Source organism: Pteropus alecto, unplaced genomic scaffold (assembly GCF_000325575.1).
Source record: "Pteropus alecto unplaced genomic scaffold, ASM32557v1 scaffold103, whole genome shotgun sequence".
Classification (NCBI taxonomy): domain Eukaryota; kingdom Metazoa; phylum Chordata; class Mammalia; order Chiroptera; family Pteropodidae; genus Pteropus; species Pteropus alecto.
In genome coordinates this window covers 6,654,322-6,675,541 of record NW_006436288.1, presented here as the reverse complement: position 1 = coordinate 6,675,541, position 21,220 = coordinate 6,654,322, and the positions used below count along the sequence as shown (strand labels likewise).

At 34.0% G+C, this 21,220-nt stretch overlaps 2 protein-coding genes and 1 pseudogene across 6 annotated transcripts in view; 1 reads left to right on the top strand and 2 right to left on the bottom strand.

Moving 5' to 3' along the window:
- Positions 1 to 9,962, top strand: part of RECQL (RecQ like helicase) — a 34,830-nt gene extending 24,868 nt beyond the window's left edge. For all 3 annotated transcript variants that reach the window (XM_006912672.3, XM_015590002.2, XM_015590003.2), the window contains 9 exons: positions 1,220 to 1,386; positions 2,125 to 2,206; positions 3,246 to 3,394; positions 3,485 to 3,602; positions 4,366 to 4,504; positions 6,222 to 6,313; positions 7,364 to 7,583; positions 8,302 to 8,431; positions 9,012 to 9,962. In XM_006912672.3, the coding sequence (XP_006912734.1) occupies positions 1,220 to 1,386; positions 2,125 to 2,206; positions 3,246 to 3,394; positions 3,485 to 3,602; positions 4,366 to 4,504; positions 6,222 to 6,313; positions 7,364 to 7,583; positions 8,302 to 8,431; positions 9,012 to 9,158 (1,244 nt within the window). In that variant the 3' untranslated portion in view covers positions 9,159 to 9,962. The remainder of the gene's footprint in view (positions 1 to 1,219; positions 1,387 to 2,124; positions 2,207 to 3,245; positions 3,395 to 3,484; positions 3,603 to 4,365; positions 4,505 to 6,221; positions 6,314 to 7,363; positions 7,584 to 8,301; positions 8,432 to 9,011) is intronic.
- LOC112480425 lies at positions 4,102 to 4,220 on the bottom strand (annotated as a pseudogene).
- The window catches only part of PYROXD1 (pyridine nucleotide-disulphide oxidoreductase domain 1), a 24,983-nt gene continuing 13,611 nt past the window's right edge, over positions 9,849 to 21,220 (bottom strand). For 2 of the 3 annotated variants that reach the window (XM_025047338.1, XM_015590006.2), the window contains 7 exons: positions 18,759 to 18,919; positions 17,931 to 18,031; positions 16,787 to 16,922; positions 13,950 to 14,062; positions 13,248 to 13,370; positions 11,005 to 11,142; positions 9,853 to 10,264 (listed from right to left, as the gene is read on the bottom strand). In XM_025047338.1, coding sequence (XP_024903106.1) covers positions 10,016 to 10,264; positions 11,005 to 11,142; positions 13,248 to 13,370; positions 13,950 to 14,062; positions 16,787 to 16,922; positions 17,931 to 18,031; positions 18,759 to 18,919 — 1,021 coding nt within the window. In that variant the 3' untranslated portion in view covers positions 9,853 to 10,015. Of the gene's footprint in view, positions 10,265 to 11,004; positions 11,143 to 13,247; positions 13,371 to 13,949; positions 14,063 to 16,786; positions 16,923 to 17,930; positions 18,032 to 18,758; positions 18,920 to 21,220 lie in introns of all 3 variants that reach the window. The other variant, XM_006912671.3, reaches the window with a different exon arrangement.

Here is a 21,220-nt window from a genome sequence, read left to right as displayed (position 1 = left end):
CTGCAGCTGGTGTAGCCAGTGCCAAAGGGGGACCACAGTGGGGAAGCTAGCGAGAGGTCTCTGGTAAGCTGTTTCTTCCAAGTACCTGTCAACTCCTAGATCTGCTGCCAAGCATCTATCTAGTGGGGGTCCCCTGTTGAACAGCAAGGCCTGTGTTTGGGAAGAAGAGCTAATGAAGCAGTAGAAAAGAGCTAGGACAAGTTAGACCTGGCTGGGCACCTCTGCTTCTGTCCATCATCCTATCTGCCTGGAAAGGCCATCAGAGAGTCATGGCAGCTGGTTTACCTCTGCCTCCCACACCTTACACAAGTTCCTCTTTTGGGCCAGTTCTAACTTGAAACTATACAAGGAAAACAGTTCCCTCCTTACCAGAGTTGACAACAGATTCATCTAGCATATGACTGATTTAGCCCCACTGAACTGCTTGTTGTTATCTGAACCTGCCAAGTTATTTCATGCCAGCGTGTCTGCAGTGTATATGCTATTTCTTGTGTCTGATGTTTTCTTCTTCCCTTCCTAGTGAACTTCTGCTCATTCCTCAAGACGCAACTCAAGTGTTAGCTCCTTGAAACCTTTACAACTTCCCAAGCAGTTTCTGTGTCCTCTGTAGTTTCATAATAGTCCTCTACCGTAGCGTTTAATAATTTCTACCACATTTTTTTTTTCATTTTCTCTAAATAATTTAAGTACTTAGGGAGTATTTAAGGACAACTTGTCTAATGATTTAGTTGTAAATGACAAATGTGAGCTGAGGTCCCCTGAAATAGGTTATATAAAAAGCCGTGTCCTCACCAACCTTTTTCTGGTCTGAACATGCTACTCCTGCATGCTCCTGGTGGTAGAAGGCTTTTGGCTAATGGCTTCTTTCGTCTCTTGTCAATTGTACTAGATTCAAACACTATGGCTACTCCCACTGCCTCTTGAATCCCCTGGTCAGCAGGTATAGACCAGTGCCTAGCTTATTGGAAATGTTTATTCCCTCTCTTCAGCAGGGACTTCCATCCATGGTCAAGAACAGTATTTTTGAAGAACCAGTTAAAAGTATGATAAAGCCTGCCTTATTCAAAAAGGACAGGCCACAACTGCAGATTTACTGAGATTGAGAGCTATAGAAATCAAATTACAGCAATCATTGTTTACCTGCATCATGTTAAAGGCTTAATTTACTCTGTTCCTTAAAAGTTAGAAAGAGGGCCACTTTGTTATTTCTTTTTTTCAGATTATAAGGCACTTGGTATCTTAAAGAGGCAATTCCCTAACACAGCACTAATTGGGCTGACTGCAACTGCAACAAATCATGTTCTGAAGGATGCTCAGAAAATATTGTGTATTGAAAAGTGTCTTACTTTTACAGCTTCCTTTAATCGGCCAAATCTTTATTATGAGGTATGTAACTTTTCTATCAACTTACAGCTTTTGTGAAGGATTGTAGCAGAGGTTACCTTTTCATTATGTTTACTTATATGAGTAACAGTAACTATGAAAGTTTTCAAAATCAGGAATAAATTACAAGCAGATTAATGCTTTCTTTTTATATCTCTTGTGCTTCTAGCTCTTCTATAGTAGGTTAAGTAGAAGACACTGCCTTGTTAAATATTTGTACATTCTTTCTTATGCAAGGATGGAGAGAAAGTAAGATGATACCAAGGACCCTATGACATCCTATTGAAATTAATTTGAAATAATACACAATTAATAGGCCACTAAAGATTTACTAGTACTCCCTATTTAGATTATAGTTGATATGTAACCTTTAAAGTTAAATAATCTAACAGCTGTTTTTTTCTTTCAAATCCTTTCAAGAGTGGATTTGATATTTTTCTGAGTTTTCATTGACTAGTTAGTTATGCCCTGGTTTATATTTTATAAAAGTAGCATCAGAAAATAAAGTCTCCATCTTTACAAGTTTTTCACTGCTTCTGTGCCTCCTCATTTCTGGTAAATTCAAAACTAAGGATCAAGAAGAGGTTGGGAGGTAGCAGGGGAGAGGCAGACGGGGTGAATCAGATGAGGCAAGTGAAAAAATGAAAAAAACTAAAAAGAATGGTGCCTGAAAGTTGCAAGTAGTGACTGCTTGGATAGTACTCATTAATTTACTTTTTAATAAGTTAAGCTTTTTTTTAGGTTCGACAGAAGCCCTCAAACACTGAAGATTTTATTGAGGATATTGTAAAGCTCATTAATGGGAGATATAATGGGCAATCAGGTAATAAAATAACAAACCAACTTATGAAGACTGAGAGAACTTTCAAAAAGTAACTAATAGTACACTGATGTAATACACTCATATATGATAAACACCAGAAAATATTAATGTATGGCAGAAGATACTTGACCATATTATGATAAAATTAATTTGCTTGGTGATCTTAGAAATTGGGTGTGGCATTTGCTAACGGCGCAGATTATGAGTCTGATTTATTTTTGCTTATTTATACTTAATTGCTTCAAAGAATGGGCTTAATGACATAATGTTAATTTTCAACAGCACATATTTAGTAAGTATCCACTTCTATATAAGATAGAAGTTTAAGCACTGATGCTGTAAAGGGATATAAAATATAGACCCTTATAATAAAGGACACATTAAAGAAATAGATAGTACATATTGAAAGAGTTAAGTATTGATGGAGTTGAGAGTATACATACATGTGTTTCAGGATTAATGAATAGGCAAATGTTACTGAAGCAAAGAGTCTGTAAAAGTAGCATTTCAGAACTGTTCTGTAGATTTTTCAGGAAATATTAATGGATACCCTGGGTAAAAGGAGTTCTAGGATCAAACGAGTTTGAGAAAGGCTGCAGCTATTTCTACCTCCTGGAAATGCACATTAGAGGTTCTGACCAGCCCTGCAGATAAAGAGAAAAACTTATTTAACTTTATTCAATGCAGTGTTCCGCAAACTCATTTGCTCGTGAAACTTTTTTCACAGCATACTTGCCAACATCCTATGGAGCTAGGGGACATCAGTTTGACAAATTCTGTGTAGTGGGAGATAAAGTCAGAGAGAGAAAAGAGGCAGTGGGAACCAACACCGGTGACTTGGCTCATTTCTGTTTTAGAGCAGGCTGGTGATCAAATCTTGAATTATACCGAAAAGTCAATATGTGTTCAGGGCCTTGGAGTTTTTCATAAATCTTTTCCCCCCGTGCATTGTATTAATCAGTGTCTTGAATGTGTGTGTGAAAAATTCTCTTTCAAGAATGTATTATATATATCTAACAATTGGACATATTTTCTACAGGAATCATATATTGTTTTTCTCAGAAGGACTCTGAGCAAGTTACGGTTAGTTTACAGAAACTGGGAATTCATGCAGGTGCATACCATGCCAATATGGAACCAGAAGATAAGACCAAGGTCCATAGAAGATGGTCAGCCAATGAAATTCAGGTTAAATATATATCTTCAATGGAAGCTTAATTCACCTTGAAAATATTTTAGCTTGACTTAATTAACATGTAAAATGTTAAAACATTTTAGGTAGTGGTGGCAACGGTTGCATTTGGTATGGGAATTGATAAACCAGATGTGAGGTTTGTCATTCATCATTCAATGAGTAAATCTATGGAAAATTATTACCAGGAGAGTGGACGTGCAGGTATGTATAACTCAAATCCAGAAGTAACTTTTTAAAAAGCTTTTCCAGAAAACACAAACATGATGTTTAGTAATTCTGTATTTCTAATCTTTATTGGTTACTATTTTTGGAGTGAACAAGTCTTTTTTGCAGTTTTATACTTATTTGCCTGTGGAAAAATTTTACTTATGTTCTATTGAAGTGTTATGAATTATTTCTTCTTATGTTTGCTAAGATAATTTGATGTCCATCTTTGTCTCCTGAATTTTTAATTAGTGGTTTCAAATCCAAAATTTAAAAAACTGGATTACTTATTGGACAAATTTTTTAACTAATAAGCTGATTGTCGATAAATCTTTCTAGTCACTATTTAAAAAATTTGAGGGCAGCTGTTAAAAATTTCACATTTCTGTCTGGAATTTTTTTCTTTTCTTTTTTTTTTAGGCAAGGAAACCCTTGGTTGACCTCACAGATTGCAAGGACCTTGTCAGCTTACAATTCCTTATTTTTTTATTTTTTACACCTACAGCACCTGGTCTTCCTAGGTGGTCTCCTATCCAAGTACTAACCAGGCTTGACCCTGCTTAGCTTCCGAGATCAGACAGGATCAGGCTTGTTCAGGGTAGCATGGCCGTAGACTGTCTGGAATTTCTAGATGTGTTATATTTAGACAATGAAGCATTGCCAGCTAATTTTACGTATATTATTTTTGCATGTTTTGAATTTTTTAAGTAATTATGCAATCCCAAGATCTCTCGCAATTCCAAGATCTCTCATACTACAGGTCGAGATGACATGAAAGCAGATTGTATTTTGTATTATGGCTTTGGAGATATATTCAGAATAAGTTCAATGGTGGTGATGGAAAATGTGGGACAACAAAAGCTTTATGAGATGGTGTCATACTGTCAAAACATAAGCAAGTAAGCCACCTACCTTTTCGTATTTAATTCAATTAAAGACAAACAATTGGAAAGTGTATGGCATTATTTTGAGTACTTAGGAAAGTCAATAAGTACATTGGTAGAACATCAAGTGCAAACATGTAAAACCTGCAATATTGGCTGTAATCCAAGAAAAGATATTTGCATGTACATAAGCCCTCTCTCCCTCTCTTCCTCTCTCTCTTTCATTATCCAAAACTATATTTTACTGAAGGTTTTGGTACAAATTGACAGTGAGTTCAAGCCCTCTTTCTCTGGCATTAGTGTACAGCTACAAGCTTTAATAATTTCGAAAAGATGTATTAGAGGTGTTTTGAGAGTTGAACTCAGTAACACATATCATCTTACCAGCTGATAGATTGATGAAATAATTGACAGCAGAGTCAAGTTTCTCAAATAAATTTAAATCTATTTAGTGTGGCTTTAGTTAGACCATATAGCTCCCTGATGGCTTCTTGGTATTAGTCATCTTTGTTCTCATATGCCCATCACATAAAAAGGACACGAAAATTTTGAAATGATTAGCAGTAACCAGACAGTGACAGGAAATGGTATTTCTTTCCTATAGATGCTACAATAATCTAGTTAAATGAGAAAATGAAAATTTCCTTAGATGTCCAGTAGACCCCCGTGAAGCATATTTTGGGATTTAGACTCCAATGGATACTGTAAAATACAAGAAACTGCTTTGCTATCAGGAAGATATTCTTAATAGTTGTAAAATATTGAGTCACAAAATAAATCTCAGACATATTCTTAAAAGCTAAATTTATCAAGTACATATGGAAAAAATTGCATGTGGTGAGAAGACTAATGGTCACCAAAGATGTCCACACCCAAATCACTGGAACCTGTGAGTATATTACCTTACATGGCAAAAGGTCATAAATGGAATTATTATTAAGGTTGCTAATCAGCTGACCTTAAAATAGGGAGATTATCTTGGATTATTTGGGTGGACCCAGTACAATCACAAGGGTCTTTTTATGTGGAAGGAGACAGAAGAGGGGGAGAAAGAGTGATGTGATATGGAGACAACCCACTGTTCTTGGATTTAAAGATGGGGTAAAGAGGGTCTGGTGCCAAGGAATGCAAGCAGTCTCTAGAAACCGGAAAGGACAGGAAAACAGATTCTCTCCTCTAGAGCCACGGTCCTCAACCTTTTTGGCACCAGTAGGAATGCAAGCAGTCTCTAGAAACCGGAAAGGACAAGAAAACAGATTCTCTCCTCTAGAGCCACGGTCCCCAACCTTTTTGGCACCAGGGACCTGTGCTCTTATGAGCATCTAATGCCTGATGATCTGAGGTGGAGCTTAGGTGGTGATGTTAGCGCTGGGAAATGGCTACAAATACAGATGACGCTTTGCTTGCTGCCTGCCACTCACCTCCTGCTGTGTGATCTGGTTCCTAACAGGCCACAGACTGGTACCTGTCCGCAGACAGGTACCTGTGTGCGGCCCCTGGGTTGTGGAGCCCTGCTCCAGAGCCTCCAGAAGAAACACTGCCCTGCTAACACTTTGATTTTAACCCACTAAGACCCATATCAGACTTCTAGCTTGTAGAAATGTAACATAATTTGTGCTGTTTCAAGCCAGTAAATTTGTGGTAATATGGCAGCAATAGGAAACTAATATATAACCCTGTATTAAAACTTTATTAGATCATTTAATAATTTATATCCCTAATCTGTTTGCAGATGTCGTCGTGTATTGATAGCGCAACATTTTGATGAAGTGTGGAACTCAGAAGCTTGTAACAAAATGTGTGATAATTGCTGTAAAGACATTTGTGAGTTCAGTTTTTTTTTTAAACCTTTATAGGCTAATATATATAGCTTGAACTACACAAAGGCAGCATTAGATCCCAAAATGGATTTGAAAGATTATACAAGGTGTGAATAGAATTTTCTAGATTCAAGAGTTTTGAAACAAAGGCAAATAAAAGGAAAGGCCATATGTATATTCATATTTTTTACATTGCTGTACCGACGGCTATATACTGCAAATTTTTTAAGAAATGAAGTTTAAATTCTTCTGAATAGAAATGCTATTTATATAAGGCTAACTTCATGATAATCTCTAATACTTTATAGTAACAGATTGAGAAGAGAAATTTAGTGCAAAATAGAGGCTATAGTGAATCATTTTTGATCCAGATAATGGCTGCTCATGAGACACTAATTTACCAGTGTTTTAGTACTGTATTTTAACTTTTTTTCATCCTGTGTGTGTTGTATTCGAAGAGCTAGTTCCTTACTGAGTTCTGATGCCTTGTTGGGTGGTTACTACAATTTTAACTTTGCAGCTAGAGAAACTTATGAGTTTATTAGACTATGTTATACTGACCAAATTAACAAGTCTGGTATATAAATTGGAGTACTAGTATCAAGTAATAGTTAGGAAGATCTGTCCAGGACATTCTTGTGTCTAAATCGGAATAGCTGTGAAGCCATACTAGTTTTCAGAATATTGCTTAATGAGCACACAGCAATTAAATATGCAGAACAGACTGTCCCATAAACACCTCTTAGTTTCTGCCATCATCATGTCTGGCAGAAACTCTTTGGTTCCTAGGGCATACCCAAAGGTCTTCTGATAACCAGGCTATTTTCTGTATATCACTGTAAATCCCACAATGTCTTACAGAGCTTAACCGTGGTTAGTGCCAGAGACTTAGGGAATTGGCCTAGTTTTAATGCAGAACACATTAACATATCAGTGTTTAGGGTGGTTTACATTTGATGACCTGTTTTTACACCAGTTTAACCACTTAGGATAGCCTGTCTTTGCCCTAATTTCTAAATCTCAATTGTCTGTTATCCTATCTCTTTCATTATAGCATTTGAAAGAAAGAATGTAACAACCTACTGCAGAGATCTAATCAAGATCCTGCAGCAGGCAGAGGAAATGAATGAAAAACTCACTCCACTGAAACTGATTGATTCTTGGACGGGCAAGGGTGCATCCAAACTGAGAGTAGCAGGTGTTGCTCCTCCGGAACTTCCTCGTGAGGACCTGGAGAAAATTATTGCACACTTTCTTCTGCAGCAGTATCTTAAGTATGTACAAAACCATTTCTTGTCCTTTCATGTTGTCTTTTTTTTTAAATAGCACACTATACTTTTTAAATTCATAGAATAAGTATATATTCTTCCAAAGAAATTACTTTGAAGAAAAACCCTAATTTGGATATATAACAATAAAAATTATAGCATACTCTATATAATTTTCTGTTACATTTAATTTTAGCAACATTTTGAGATGGGTAGAAGAGACATTCTCATCATCTTAATTTTAGAAATTAGGAAAGTAAGACTTTACAGATATTAGTTATATCTCAGTAGATCCATAAATAGGAGGTAAGTTAAACTTAAGAATAGAATGGTAGAATGTTCAAAATCAGTACCATAAAAATGACAGTTTATTCAATCACAAGAATCAAAAATTGGCCAAAAATGGATAGAATATTTTCCTCCACAAAACATGAGTCTTTCTCATTTTTATAACTGCAACGGAACAAATGGTTTTGCCATTGTTTCATGTGCACTTTAAACACTATACAAAATTTACCTAACAAATTTCCAACTTTAATTGATCACCATATTTCAAGAAAAGCACAAAACTAAAATACTTTCTATAAAATAATTGTATTTTATGGTGTTTCATTATTTCATATCAATATATTAAAATTATCACACTTAACGGTTATTTTTTATAAATTTCAGTTTTCTGTAACTCCCCAGAACCTTTCTGATTGTTGGCCTTTATCTTCTGCAGAGAAGACTACAGTTTTACAGCCTATGCCACCATTTCATATTTGAAAATAGGACCTAAAGCCAATCTTCTGAACAATGAGGCACATGTTATTACCATGCAAGTAAAGAAGTCCACGCAGAGCTATTTCAGGGTAACTGATGACTGTTAATTTTCAAATATTTTAAATATACATGAAAGCCTACTGGATGCTTTTTAACTAGTACTCTCCTAGGTCCAGTTGAACAAAAGAGGTAAGTCAGTGGTCTTGGAATCTGAGTAGGGAAGAGAGAATAAGATACCTTTGTTTTCTATATAGAAGAATTTAGACTTGCCTTTTAATACAGATAAGGGGTTTCCAACCTTTTGGAATGTGAAGACTCCATTTTAATTTTGATGCACTCTGCCCTCATATTGGTCATGATCAGTGTTGATTTAGAAGTCTGCCTCTGCGGCAGAGGTTGAAAACCAGTTACAAACTAAATACTACCAGTCTACAAAAGCATGCAATGTACAGTTGTGTCTAAGAACACTTTAGGCGTTCTTTAGGCTTTCTCTGATGGCATAGTCTCTTCTATTCAAGATGGAGCTCATACCTGAGTACTACTGTGAAGATTAAAAAAAAACCAGACCACTAGACACTTAAAGATCTGATATAGAAGAGCAATTGAGATTTTTAACCTTGTGAGAAAAACAGCTGAATTGTCATCAGTGTTTGCTTTATTGTTTTATAGATTGAGTCATCTCAAATTTGTCATTCTGAAGAAGCTAATAAAAAGAGGGAAGAAAAAAATTCAGGTAACTTCCAGAAGAAGTCCGCAAACATGCCTCAGCAATCTAAGAATACAGGGGCTAAGAAAAGAAAAATTGATGATGCATGAGACGAATGTTTCTAAATTTTACAAGAAAAATACAGTTTATGCATGTATGCACTATTTTTATAGTTAATCAAGAGTTTAAATTTTAAGATAATTTCATTAATATTTAATACATGAGTAGCTATATTTTAAGAACTTCTAAAGTATTAGCGACTTGAGAATTTGAAACCTTTTGAAAATTTAAGAGCATGAATTGTATGAATTCACATATGAGGGAAAGTAAACTTTTTAAAATGTAAAAACCTTTAAATGTAAACTATTTAAGAGAATAAGTTCAGTTATCTTAAGCTCTTTATGCTTTGATATACCTAGTTGTATTTTTTTTCTTTTGACAGCAGTGTTATTATACTGAAAAATTTACATAGGCTCATCACAGAAAGCGAGTGATTTCATGTTATATCAGATGTGTAATGCAAACAAAAAAGGAATAAAGTATCAATACAAATAATATTAGCAAGTAAGATGGCTACTCTATTTAAGTCAAATAAAACTATAAGCTTAAAACCATAGCCTTATTTTGACATTTCACAATCAAAAGATGGCTCAGGTCTACTAGCCAGACCAAGTTAGGTTGTCGCCTAAATAGGTAACAACCTAGCTAAATTTGCTCCAAAGCTAAATCACAAATGAACGTGTCTAAGTTTAAAACATAGAAATGAATAAGTGGTCAGTTTTGTGTTAGAAAAAAATGTATTGATTTCATCTTTAGACTTTTATTTTTAAATACTTTTCCACAAAAATCATTATCATGTCTGTATTTTTAACTTCATTGAGGTCATCATTAAATCAGTGCAGTCATTTACTTTATTGACTTGACATTTTGTCTTATTTGAAACTTTATGATTCTTGAAATGTCCTTTTTAGTCAAAATAATCTTCTATATCAATATTTGGATCTAGTAGATCTTCTCCATATGATGAAAGATTCATCTGGTTTAATATTAAGTTTTCAAATGTTTCTTCTAAATCAGTTTCACCAATTAAGACAGCTCCCATCATTCGCCCATTTTGCATGACGACTTTGACATATTCTTGTCCTTTGGTACATCTCAGCATTAATTCATGATCTGAACCCAAGCTCTGTGCGTTATATTTTCCCAGCAATACAACCTATATATATGTAGGGATAAAAAAGTAATTTCAGTTGAGTACCAAAAAAGAAACATAATATGCAGTTATTTTGTGTTATCCTAGAATGGCCAGCAGAAAAATCTATTCACAAAACTTTACAGCTAAAAGTGCCATTGGGGAGGGTTCTAAAAAAAAACATTTGAGAGGCAAGCATTTATTCTACAGATGATAATATATAATCTATATGAACATTAAAAATATCTAGTGAATATACACATATGTAAGACTGGACTACATTAGCTTGGCATCATGATTTAAAGATTTAACAAGGAACTGAGAACTTCCAAGGTATGTGTGTATGTGTGCTTCTCCTTATCAGTAAAGTAGGAAGAAAAAACTTGCCTCACTAATGTAAAGAGGATTAAGTAAGATGATATGTGTGGGAAAGTACTTGGTTCATTCTTGAATTTGATGGCTATTAGTTCACCTCACAAAGAAATAATAAACCTCAAAAATTAGAAATGCACCAATTTGGAAGAGAGTCCCCCCGCCCCAAACTGTAAAACAGTATAGTGGGAAGGTGGGTAATGATTATCAGATGACTAGAAATTACAATTAGCAATAATACCAGGTACTGATTTGCAAAATATTAGAAAAGGTCATTTTTTGTAAAATGATTAAAACCATATAAAGATTTATTCAAATAAGAAATTATATGATCATAATTAGTTACAAAACTAACAAACAGAAAAAGGCATTAATTTGCTGATCTACCTTACCTTGTAGTTAAAAAATTTTGTTACGTGAGCAAAAAGTTCGAAGCTGAAATCCATATCAATAGAGTCTCCTAAAGTGGCTGCAGCCATGCACTTCGCCGCATACCATCCCATCTGTCTAGCCTGGGTCCACAGCCTCATCTGAAATGTTATGAAATATAATTTTTCATTATCATTACTTGAAAACATTATCAGCTTAACCTTGTAAAATTCCTTAAAGGGGTTCAATGTTGGACAGTCTAAGACTGGTTAGATCATCCTTTGCCATGGAAGCAATCACCAATCCTCACTAACTAAACTGATTTTGGTATTTGATAGTTCTGTCTAAATTACTGCCTCCAAATTTAAAAGATGACACCAACTTGTATTTTTTATTTTTCAATATAATTTCTATTAAAAATTACTAAAATATTTTAGGCCATCCCAGGTGAGAACATTTTAATTAACCAGTCCCCTCTTCAGAGTAACTTTCTCATCAGCATTAATACAGATGCCAAATTATTTGTTCCTTTTCTTAATCCTTACTTTCTGATGCTAGATAGTTAAGGTCTACTGTGCAATCTAATCGTAAGGGTCAGAGAGACAGAATATATCACTTATTGCCCAGCCCCAAGACATCATAACAAATTTCAACAACTGATTCTATGAAGTCATTTAAAATTCTTCTCTACAACAGTATTAATTTCTCCTGTATTGTATTTTTATTGTATTTCTTACAAAGTTTTGAGATTCCCTGGTGTAACAGAGCACTGGCCTTGGAAATCGGTAGGTTTGCATATCAACTCTTTTACATATTTATTTAACTTTTCTGAGCTTCAGTTTCGCATATACATAAGCATACACTACACTTCCTCCTTGGCTACTGGCAGAATTAAACAGGGTAGCCTATAATAAGCAATTAGTTTCTTTATACCCCATATGTTTAACTAATGCTGTCTTTTCTGTGTGCAAAAATAAAACCACATTCTTGGTTATAAGCTTCAAGCATTTCCAATAGAATAAAAGACAGATATATCTATCAATCTCTTCCCTGTAAACAGGTAGGTTTGATGAAGCAAGAGGTGGTCTATGGGAAGGGAGCAAAATAAACCAAGCATGATAAAACTAAAGAATGGCTAAAGGAAGTGGCCTGCACTATTATAGAGACACCTGTTTGTTTTTGGATATTTCTTTCCTATATCAGAGTATGATGCACTTTAAGAATATAATTTATCCTGGAGAAGTTAAAATGTTTAAAATAATCCTACTTGAGAGTGTGTGACAGATATGCCACAAAATGAAATAGGATGATTGGTTGTAGACAAAACTGAAAACAAGCTAGTTTGAAGCATTTAAGAAACAGGCTGAAAGACTTATTATTGATGTTATCTCTGCTGTACATAAACACAATAATGAAGCTGCCTCTTAAAACACATCCAGGTCTTTCACTACTTCACACTCCAAAGTCAATGTGAATAACAACCCTACCTGTGGAGCTGGTGTTTCACCAAGATGAGTGTTGATTGGTTCTTTTATCTCTAACATCTACCTGTGTCTCTACTCCTCCTAAGACAATCTCATTTACAGTCACTGAGTATCTTCCTCCAGTATTTTTGTTCCACTCTTAGGAAGTAGGCAACACTGTGAGGGCAGGAGGAAGTTTAGACCCAGTTGGCAACAGTTGTTAGGCTGAGGACAGCTGTTGACTAAAGGAACATTATTTTTCAGTAGTAATTCCCACAGGGAGAGAATAAGGCCATCAGGAACAGAATACTTCATGGCTTACAAACTTAGTAACCGTTTGTTTTTTTCATCTAAAGCTGTGCTATACAATATGGTAGCCACTAGCCACGTGTAGCTATTTAAACTTAAATTAATTGAAAGTAAAATTCAGTTCCTCAATCACATTAGCCACATTTCAAATGATCAGACACAGTAGCTACCTTACTACAGTAGTGCAGAAGTATAGAACATACCTGTCATCACAGAAAGTTTCATTGGACAGTGCTGATAAGCATCTGAGAATAAAATAAAAAGTAACAGCCCAGAACTCTTTTCAAAAGATATCTCTGGATATTCTATCACTATAATGATAAATTACCAAAAGAGAAAAAAACACTTTTTTTTTTTCAGTTACAAAAACTTCTAGGCTACTTTCCGTCTGAAAGCAGCAAAGTTGGAAAACCCGAAAGCTGGATTTGCTGGTAGCAACTCACTTTTTTTCAGATCGACTCTGATAGAAATTATGATCATGTATGCTGGTTTACCTGCTGCCAGACTGGGCTGGGTTGCCAAGATGCAGTACAAATGTCACCAGCAGCATAGATGTCGGGAAGGGACGTGTGCATATGATCATCTACTTTCAGGCCACCGTCTTCTCCTAGATCAAACTAAACAATGTTCCTCATAAGAATTTGTGGTAAGACAAATGAAACATGACTTTTCATTCTAAAGTAAAAGAACAAGTGAAATTTTTACACCTTGATATGCCAATCTGTAATAAGCAAGTGAAAAATAGGGGCAAAGTTTAGACAACTAAGCTGAATTACCAGGGAATCAAATACATACTATGGCAGAAAAACCCATAAGATTCTTAGATTTTTAACATTGAAACTATCCAATAACCATAATTATTCATAATTATAAGAATATTCCTCAGATTTTGTAAGCTTCAAATGCTAAAAAGCAAAAATTACAAGATGGTTTTCCTAAAAGAATCACTTTTAAGAATTCACAGGAGCAATCAGTCTTATCTACATCTAGATAAATTATATGCTGGGATGTCAACTGCTGAAGGACTTTACACCGTAAGAAAGTACTGCAAATCAAGATAAACTAAATTGTTTTCAGCCCTCTTACGTTATACTTTTGTGCTAAAACAATGAACAAGTATTCAAGCTTGAGAATTAGAAATATTAATAAATAATACTTTAGAAATATGCATAGTGGGACAAAAAATTTCACCTTACATTGTTGCCACAGAGAAAAGGTTCTATGTTTGGAGTAACTCCTGTAGCACTGACAATGAAATCGCAGCCATATATCTTTTCATTGGTCAATTCCACATATACAGGCCATATCTCTTAAAAAAAAAAAAAATCTAAAGTGAAATCCACCAATTGTCCATAAGCATTATGTTAATATAATGACTACAATGAAGAACAACAGACAAAGGAAAGCAGGAGATGACTTTAAAACAACATCCTTTAATTTATATAAGGTACATTTGCTAAAAGAATTTATAATCCAATGACATCTTGTTTGGGGTATATTTACGAAACTGTGGCATTAAAAACATTTTTCCTTCAAATTTAGACAAAAATTCTAACAGTAAACATAAATGATAATCATTTTATAAATTATTTATTTAAAAATATGGAGTATTCTTCACTGAGTTTAATCAAACTAGCTTACTGACTTCAGTTTTTTCTTTACTATTCAAATTCTAACACTCCTTTTTCCTATGGGAAAATTCAAAGGATTTTGAACAGTGGAATATCTCATATGCTAGGTTTGGCTGAGTATATGTCTCCAAATGACAGTATTTTTATAGGAGTGTGGAAGAGGAATTAGGAGATCTGAGTCTTAGTTCTAAATTGATAGATTTTCAATCTTTTTGATTTGGGGGAAGTCACTTTACCTCTGAGTGCATGAGATTTTTACATTTTATTTTAAATTTTATTAAATTTATTGGGGTGACACTGGTCAATAAAATTATATAGGTTTCAAGTGTACAATTCTATAATACATCATCTGTATACTGCACTGTGTTCAAATCAGATCACCTTCCGTCATCACATATTTGGCCCCTTTACCCTTTTCCACGTCTCCCCCACTGCCTTTGGTAACCATCATACTGCTGAGTTTTTGTATCGTTTGTTGCTTTCAGTTTTATATCCCACATGAGTGAAATCATATGGTTCTCAACTTTTTATTTTGCTTAGCATAATCTCAGAATCCATCCATGTTGTTGCAAATGGCAGTAGTTCATCTCTTCTTATGGCTGAGTAATAGTCCATTGTACATAAGTACTATATCTTCTTTACTTAATCATCTATCAAAGGACACTTCATTGTTTCCATTGTCTTGGCCACTGTGAATAATGCTGCAGTTAACACTGGGGTGCATTTATCTGTAGAGATAAATGTTTTCAATTTTGGAGGGTAGATACCCAGAAGAGGGATTGCTAGATCATATTCTAAGTCTATTCTTAATTTTTTGAGGAACCTCCATACTGTTTTCCATAGTGGCTGTATCAATTTACTTTCCCACTAGCAGTATATGAGGGTTCCTTTTTCCCCACAACCTCTCTAACACTTACTACTTGTCCTGTTGATTACAGCCATTCTAACAGGTGTGAGATGATATCTCACTGGGGTTTTGATTTGCATTTCCCTAATAGCTAGTGAAGTTGAGCATCTTTAAATATGTCTATTGGCCATTTGAATGTTTTCTTGGGAGAAGTATCTGTTCAGATTCTCTATTTTTTAATTAGATTGTTTTTTGTTGTTAAATTTTTTATATATTTTGGATATTAATCCATTATTGGATGTGTTGTTTGCAAATATTTGGTTGGCTGCCTCTTTGTTTTGTTGGTTTCTTTTGCTACACAGAAGCTTTTTAGTTTGATATAGTTCCATTCATTTATTTTTGCTTTTACTTCCCTTGTCTTTGAGATCATACTCATAAAATCCTAAGACCAAGGTCCATGAATATAGTACTTATGTTTTCTTCTCTGCAGCTTATTATTTCAAGTCTTTTATTTAGGTCTTTTTATTTTGGTGTATGGCGACAGACAGCAGCCTATTTTCATTCTTTTGCATGTCTTTCCAATTTCTCCTGCACCCCCATTTAATAAAGAGGCTTTTTTCCCTCCACTGTATGTTTTTGGCTTCTTTGCAGAAAATTATTTGCCCCTCTATATGTAGGTTTACTTCTGGGCTCTCAATTCTGTTCCACTGCAGGGGTGGGGTGGGAGAGGTGGTGTGTGTGTGTTTTTCTGCCAACACCATGCTGTTTTGATTACTGTAGCTTTATAGTATAATTTGAAGTCTTTTTTCTCAGGACTGCTTTGGCTATTTGGGGTCTTTTGTGGTTCCATACAAATCTGATGACTTTTTGTTCTATTTCTTTAAAAAATGCCATTGGGATTTTGATGGGGATTGCATTAAATTTGTATATTTCTTTGGGTAATATGGTTATTTTAACTATGTTGATTCTTCCAATCGATGAACACAGAGTATCTTTTCTGAGTCCTCTTCAATTTCTTTTAATAATGTCTTGTAGTTTTCAATTATAGGTCCTTCATATTCTTTGTTAAGTTTCCTACATATGAGTTAATTGCAATTGCAAAAGGAAGTTTTTTTTCATTTTTCTGAAATTTTATTTAGTCTACAGGAACACACTGGATTTTCGAACATTGATTTTGTATCCTGCAACTTTGTTTATTATTTTTTGGTGGAGTCTTTAGGGTTTTCTATATAAAGAGTTGTCTGCAAAAAGTGACAATTTTACTTCTCCATTCCCAATTTGGAGAGCATCAGGCTTTTTAGTTTTTGTTTTGTTTTGATCTGCAAGATATTCCAATTGATTCACAGGGTTATGATAAACCACAGTGAGTAAAGCTCTATACAATTTATTAGAAAACTGAAAAAGTAGTGAAAATGAAGTGACTTTTTATGTTTTTATTTTTACTTTTCAAGTTTTATATAGAAATCTGAAGATATTTTAAAATTAATAATATAGCAAGATTAAATTATGTTCCTTTTAAATAAGTAGTTAAATTTTTTTAAATTTTATTACTTACCTGTATCAGCTGTAACTGACTGATTATGATGGTCTCTTGGAAAAGTCAAGGATTTTTTCTTCAAAATTCTAAATTCTTTTTGAAGGTAGATTTTCTTTACTTCACACATGGTTTCAATGTGAATCTTATGAGAAAACTAAAAGAAATATTGATCACCATAATACTTAAAGATAGAATGACTTAGGTTACTGATGATGAAGAAAAGTTATAATACACTTACAGAAACATACAGAAAAAATAATTCTTATAATATAAATGAAAACACATTGGATGACCGAAAATAAGCCTCTCAATTTCTGTGTGAAAGGAACGAGAAGAAATTCATTCAGTACTGAAGACATCTAGCAGTTAAATTGGCAGGTAGCACCAAGGGCATGTTTTTTAGTGTAAGCCTCATTGAGAATTACGTGTATATTTTTTTAAAAAATTACAACTGTTATAGACTATAAAAACCTCTTGAGAGCAGGTCTATGGCAACTTATTGTTACATCACAGAATCTCAGTAAAGTGCCAGTTAGGTAGGAATTACTCAATAAAAGTTTATTGAACTAAACTGTTGAAGTTCTCAGGTTAAAATGCTATTAATCTTAGGATCTGAAGGTACAGAAAGAAACGATTTTTCATAATTTCCATCATAAAATTAGATATATCATGAAGCCAACCCCCACTTCCAACCTACTTAAGGCTGAGAAGAAACCATACATAGTAATAAGGACTGCATGTATGTCTTACAATATTTAAATATCACAGCCTTTTAACCACTATTTTTAAAAATCTAGTAAATAAAATGAGATAGTAAATGTATTTTATTTAGAATCCATATGATAACCTTTCAAATATTATAATGCATCTGAAGTGACCTCTGAGAAAAGATTAATTTAAAATAGGACAGGTGTATTCACTGTAGTCTGTGTGAGTGAAAAGAAAGCTGAGGGCCAGTTTTAGATGAATTTAATATTCGCCTGTATTTTGTGGGCAAAACTGGGCCAGGGGGCATTGAAGTCCTTTCCTAGCACTGCGGATTTTAAGTAAAGGGACACAGCAATTTTTTGAGTATATATTTATAACCATAACCAGTTTAACAAATGGTTCAAGAATTTAAAATTGCATTTAGACAATGTTTAATCAGTATATGAAAACATACCTCTTTTGTTCCTTTAAGATTCAAGCCTTCATGCCAGTCAGGCCCCAAGGCACTGCCTATATTATCAGCATTGGCTTTGGTTCCTGCTTCCTTTTTCTTTCCTGAAAAGATAAACTCAATTCAAAATCAAATGATATAAAAATTGCCAGGGGGAGAATCATGCTTGTGTTCTGCAGCTTTTAGGCAATGTAATGATTCTCATACGTACATACAGTATGACTAATCTAAGGCATGTATATTAATCCTTTTATTCATTATTTTAACATTTTGTATAGAGCTATAAAATGGACATGGATAATATTCTCAACAACTGTTGTATATAAACACACTCAAAGTGTTTTTGGAGGTTATATATACCGGTTAATATACAGGGTAAAAAAATTAAATACTGAAAATTTTCTCAATGGTTAGCACCTCCAAAACTACAAAATTCTTGACTTTTATAAGCCAAAAGTTAAAAAAAATAATAACAGCTTTTTTAAACTAAAAAACTGCGAGGCCTGTATTTGTTTTTAAACTCGTTGCATTTTTTAATAAAATTACCTTAGGTGTTGTCTAACTGTAGCATCTATTTACAAAGATGCAGATGGATCAGTTTATTTAATTCACTTTAAACTTGCAGTTTTAATTTTATATATCTTTCATAAAAATATATATACACACACATATACACATATCCTAGAAAATCTATAATGTCACATAAGGGTCTAGAAATATCTATATTCCTAGCTCCCAAACATAATATTTTGCTAAATTTTCTTACAGTCTTTTTTCCAATGGTTAAAAAACGTTTCATCTGTGTATTAATGAGCTAGATGCTATATTTACCTTCAGTTGTGTATCTGGTTCTTTTCTGTGCGATTTCAGCTTCTGGTTTTTCAGCAATAAGCTTAGAAGTCAAGAATTCAGCTGCTCCTGCATCGAAGAAAGTATTCCCAATAGCTTTATCTTTAATGGCCCAAATTACTTCACACCCTTCAATTTCATACCTAAAAGGAATATTAAAGTTACTTAGAGCAATTTCAAAAGTCTAAGTAGAAATCTTTGTATCTGCACATAACAGTTCTTTCCTAAGGCACGAATAAATCTTTTAAGGCAAACTCAGGAAGAATGATTATAAAGAGGAATGTAAACCTCTTTCAGGATAATAAGAGTTAAAGTAGAATCAATAATAAAAGAAATTTAATCATTTACTGAAAGAACATATAAGCGACAAATACATATACTGAACATCAGGCAAAATTTTATTACAATGAATATCATTTCAGTGTCCAATTTCTACAGCAGAGTTATTATTTAATGTCCCCCAAGGTTCTCAGGAGTGAGCAATGCTTTATCTAGTTATAGTGTAATCAATAATAGATGGGCACATAGGTGGTACATAGCTACCATAGAGAGAACAGCTGACTTCTTTGGTAACAAATATTTTATGTGCTCAAAGCACATTACAGAAGGAGATTGACAAAGGAGAGAAATGGGGTTATGTACTAAAATCTTAACTTTGTTATAAAGGAATCATTACCCTGCAATTAATTCCTCTGATCTCAGAAATTCCTAAGCCATCTAGCCAAAGAAAGATCCAGTTCACAGAAAAGTCAAGGACCTAAGAGGAAGAAAGGAAGGGACATGGTATATAGAAGCCACTTTCCATGACTGTTCATGAGGTAGCCGGCGCTCGTAGGCATCTGCTGTTTTACCTCTAGGGTTGGACACTGAGAATGTGATTCTCTTAATATTCATTTCACGTTATAATTCATGTTATTAATACCTGTTTTGGTACAACTGATGAATTGAGACAATCCCAGACAAACAGGATATATGATTATCCTAACTATACTAGGATTTTATTTGAACATGCTCTAGTAAAACGTATCGTATGTTATTTTTAACATTTCTTTATGGTATTGCCATCTTTATTTGAACATGTTCTAGTAATACGTATTCTATGTTATTTTTAACATTTCTTTAGGGTAGTGCCATCTTTATTTCACAGACTGATACGTGACACAGGTTATATGACTTTTTAAGACTAATCAATAAAGAGATGGTAGAAAAAAGGTTTAGTATATCTGACTCCAGGTCACCTAACTTCATGCTTTTTAGCATATGGTAAAGGAGCCCCTTGCATCATCCACTGGGTCTTTTGTTTTCTCTTGCTCTTCCATACCAGCAAAAAATATTTACAGTTACTAAGTTTCGGATTATTTTGGAGAACATTCTATCTATTTTATACTGCTCAGGTCATATAGCATTGCTGATGCTATATGGTAATCAATTTTATATTCCAATTTATATATAGGTACATAGTTATTATGAAATGCTTTCCTTAACTTTTAAATTGGGAATTTCTCTAATTACCACTTTCTGTATTTTAAAGTTACATAGCAGTATAACACATTTGAACATAGCTTAAAATATCTGATGCTTGACTAGCAGACCATAGTTAGAATAAGTGACCACAAGTAACTCCTATACATGCTTTACTTCACAGGACACTCTCTAAACCTCCTACCCTATGAATTATGTCCTCAGAAAGATGCGTAAGCATGAAGGTATCGCCACACGTAGGGGAAATACTGCTTTCATACTCTTAAAAAACACAACAAAGTATTAAAATTTTGTGAAATTACAAAAAACGATGTCTGAAAATGAAAAGATTAACCTATACTTGGAAAGAAGAAAAGAGATAATAACTGAAATAAAAGTATACTAAAGAAAATTAGTATTAGCCTTAGTGGAACACGGGGCTATTAAAGAACAGAAAAGGTTTGGATATATTATTTTTCATCAAGAAAAGATAAAGGCTTAATCATTCAGTGAACTTAAACTGACAGAATAGCACCATATGGGACCTTTCTTAAACTATCAGAGTTTACTGAATATAAAATTATGAATTTTATCCAATTATATATTCTTCAATCTCCAACCTAAAAAAAGGAACAGGATTAAACGCTGTGAGACTAAACATTTTTAAATGTAAGAAAGCATTTCATTGTAAATAATATAATAATAGTATTAAGTTATACTTTTGGTGATAGCTGATGGAGAAAATCTGTCATGCATACAATAGAATTTGAAGCCCCTCTTAAAATAAATCTGTGCCTCTTTCCTTTTTGCCCAGTTTGGTTTTGATACTCTAGTTTTTTCTCTACATTTCTCTGTACAGTGCCACGAACTTCATAATTACAATAACCATCACTCCTAGTACTCAGGCAATTTAAGAACTCTTACAGGCTTCCAATGGGATTTGCCATCTAAAAAAGGTGGGGGGGGGGGGCGGGGTAAAAGAC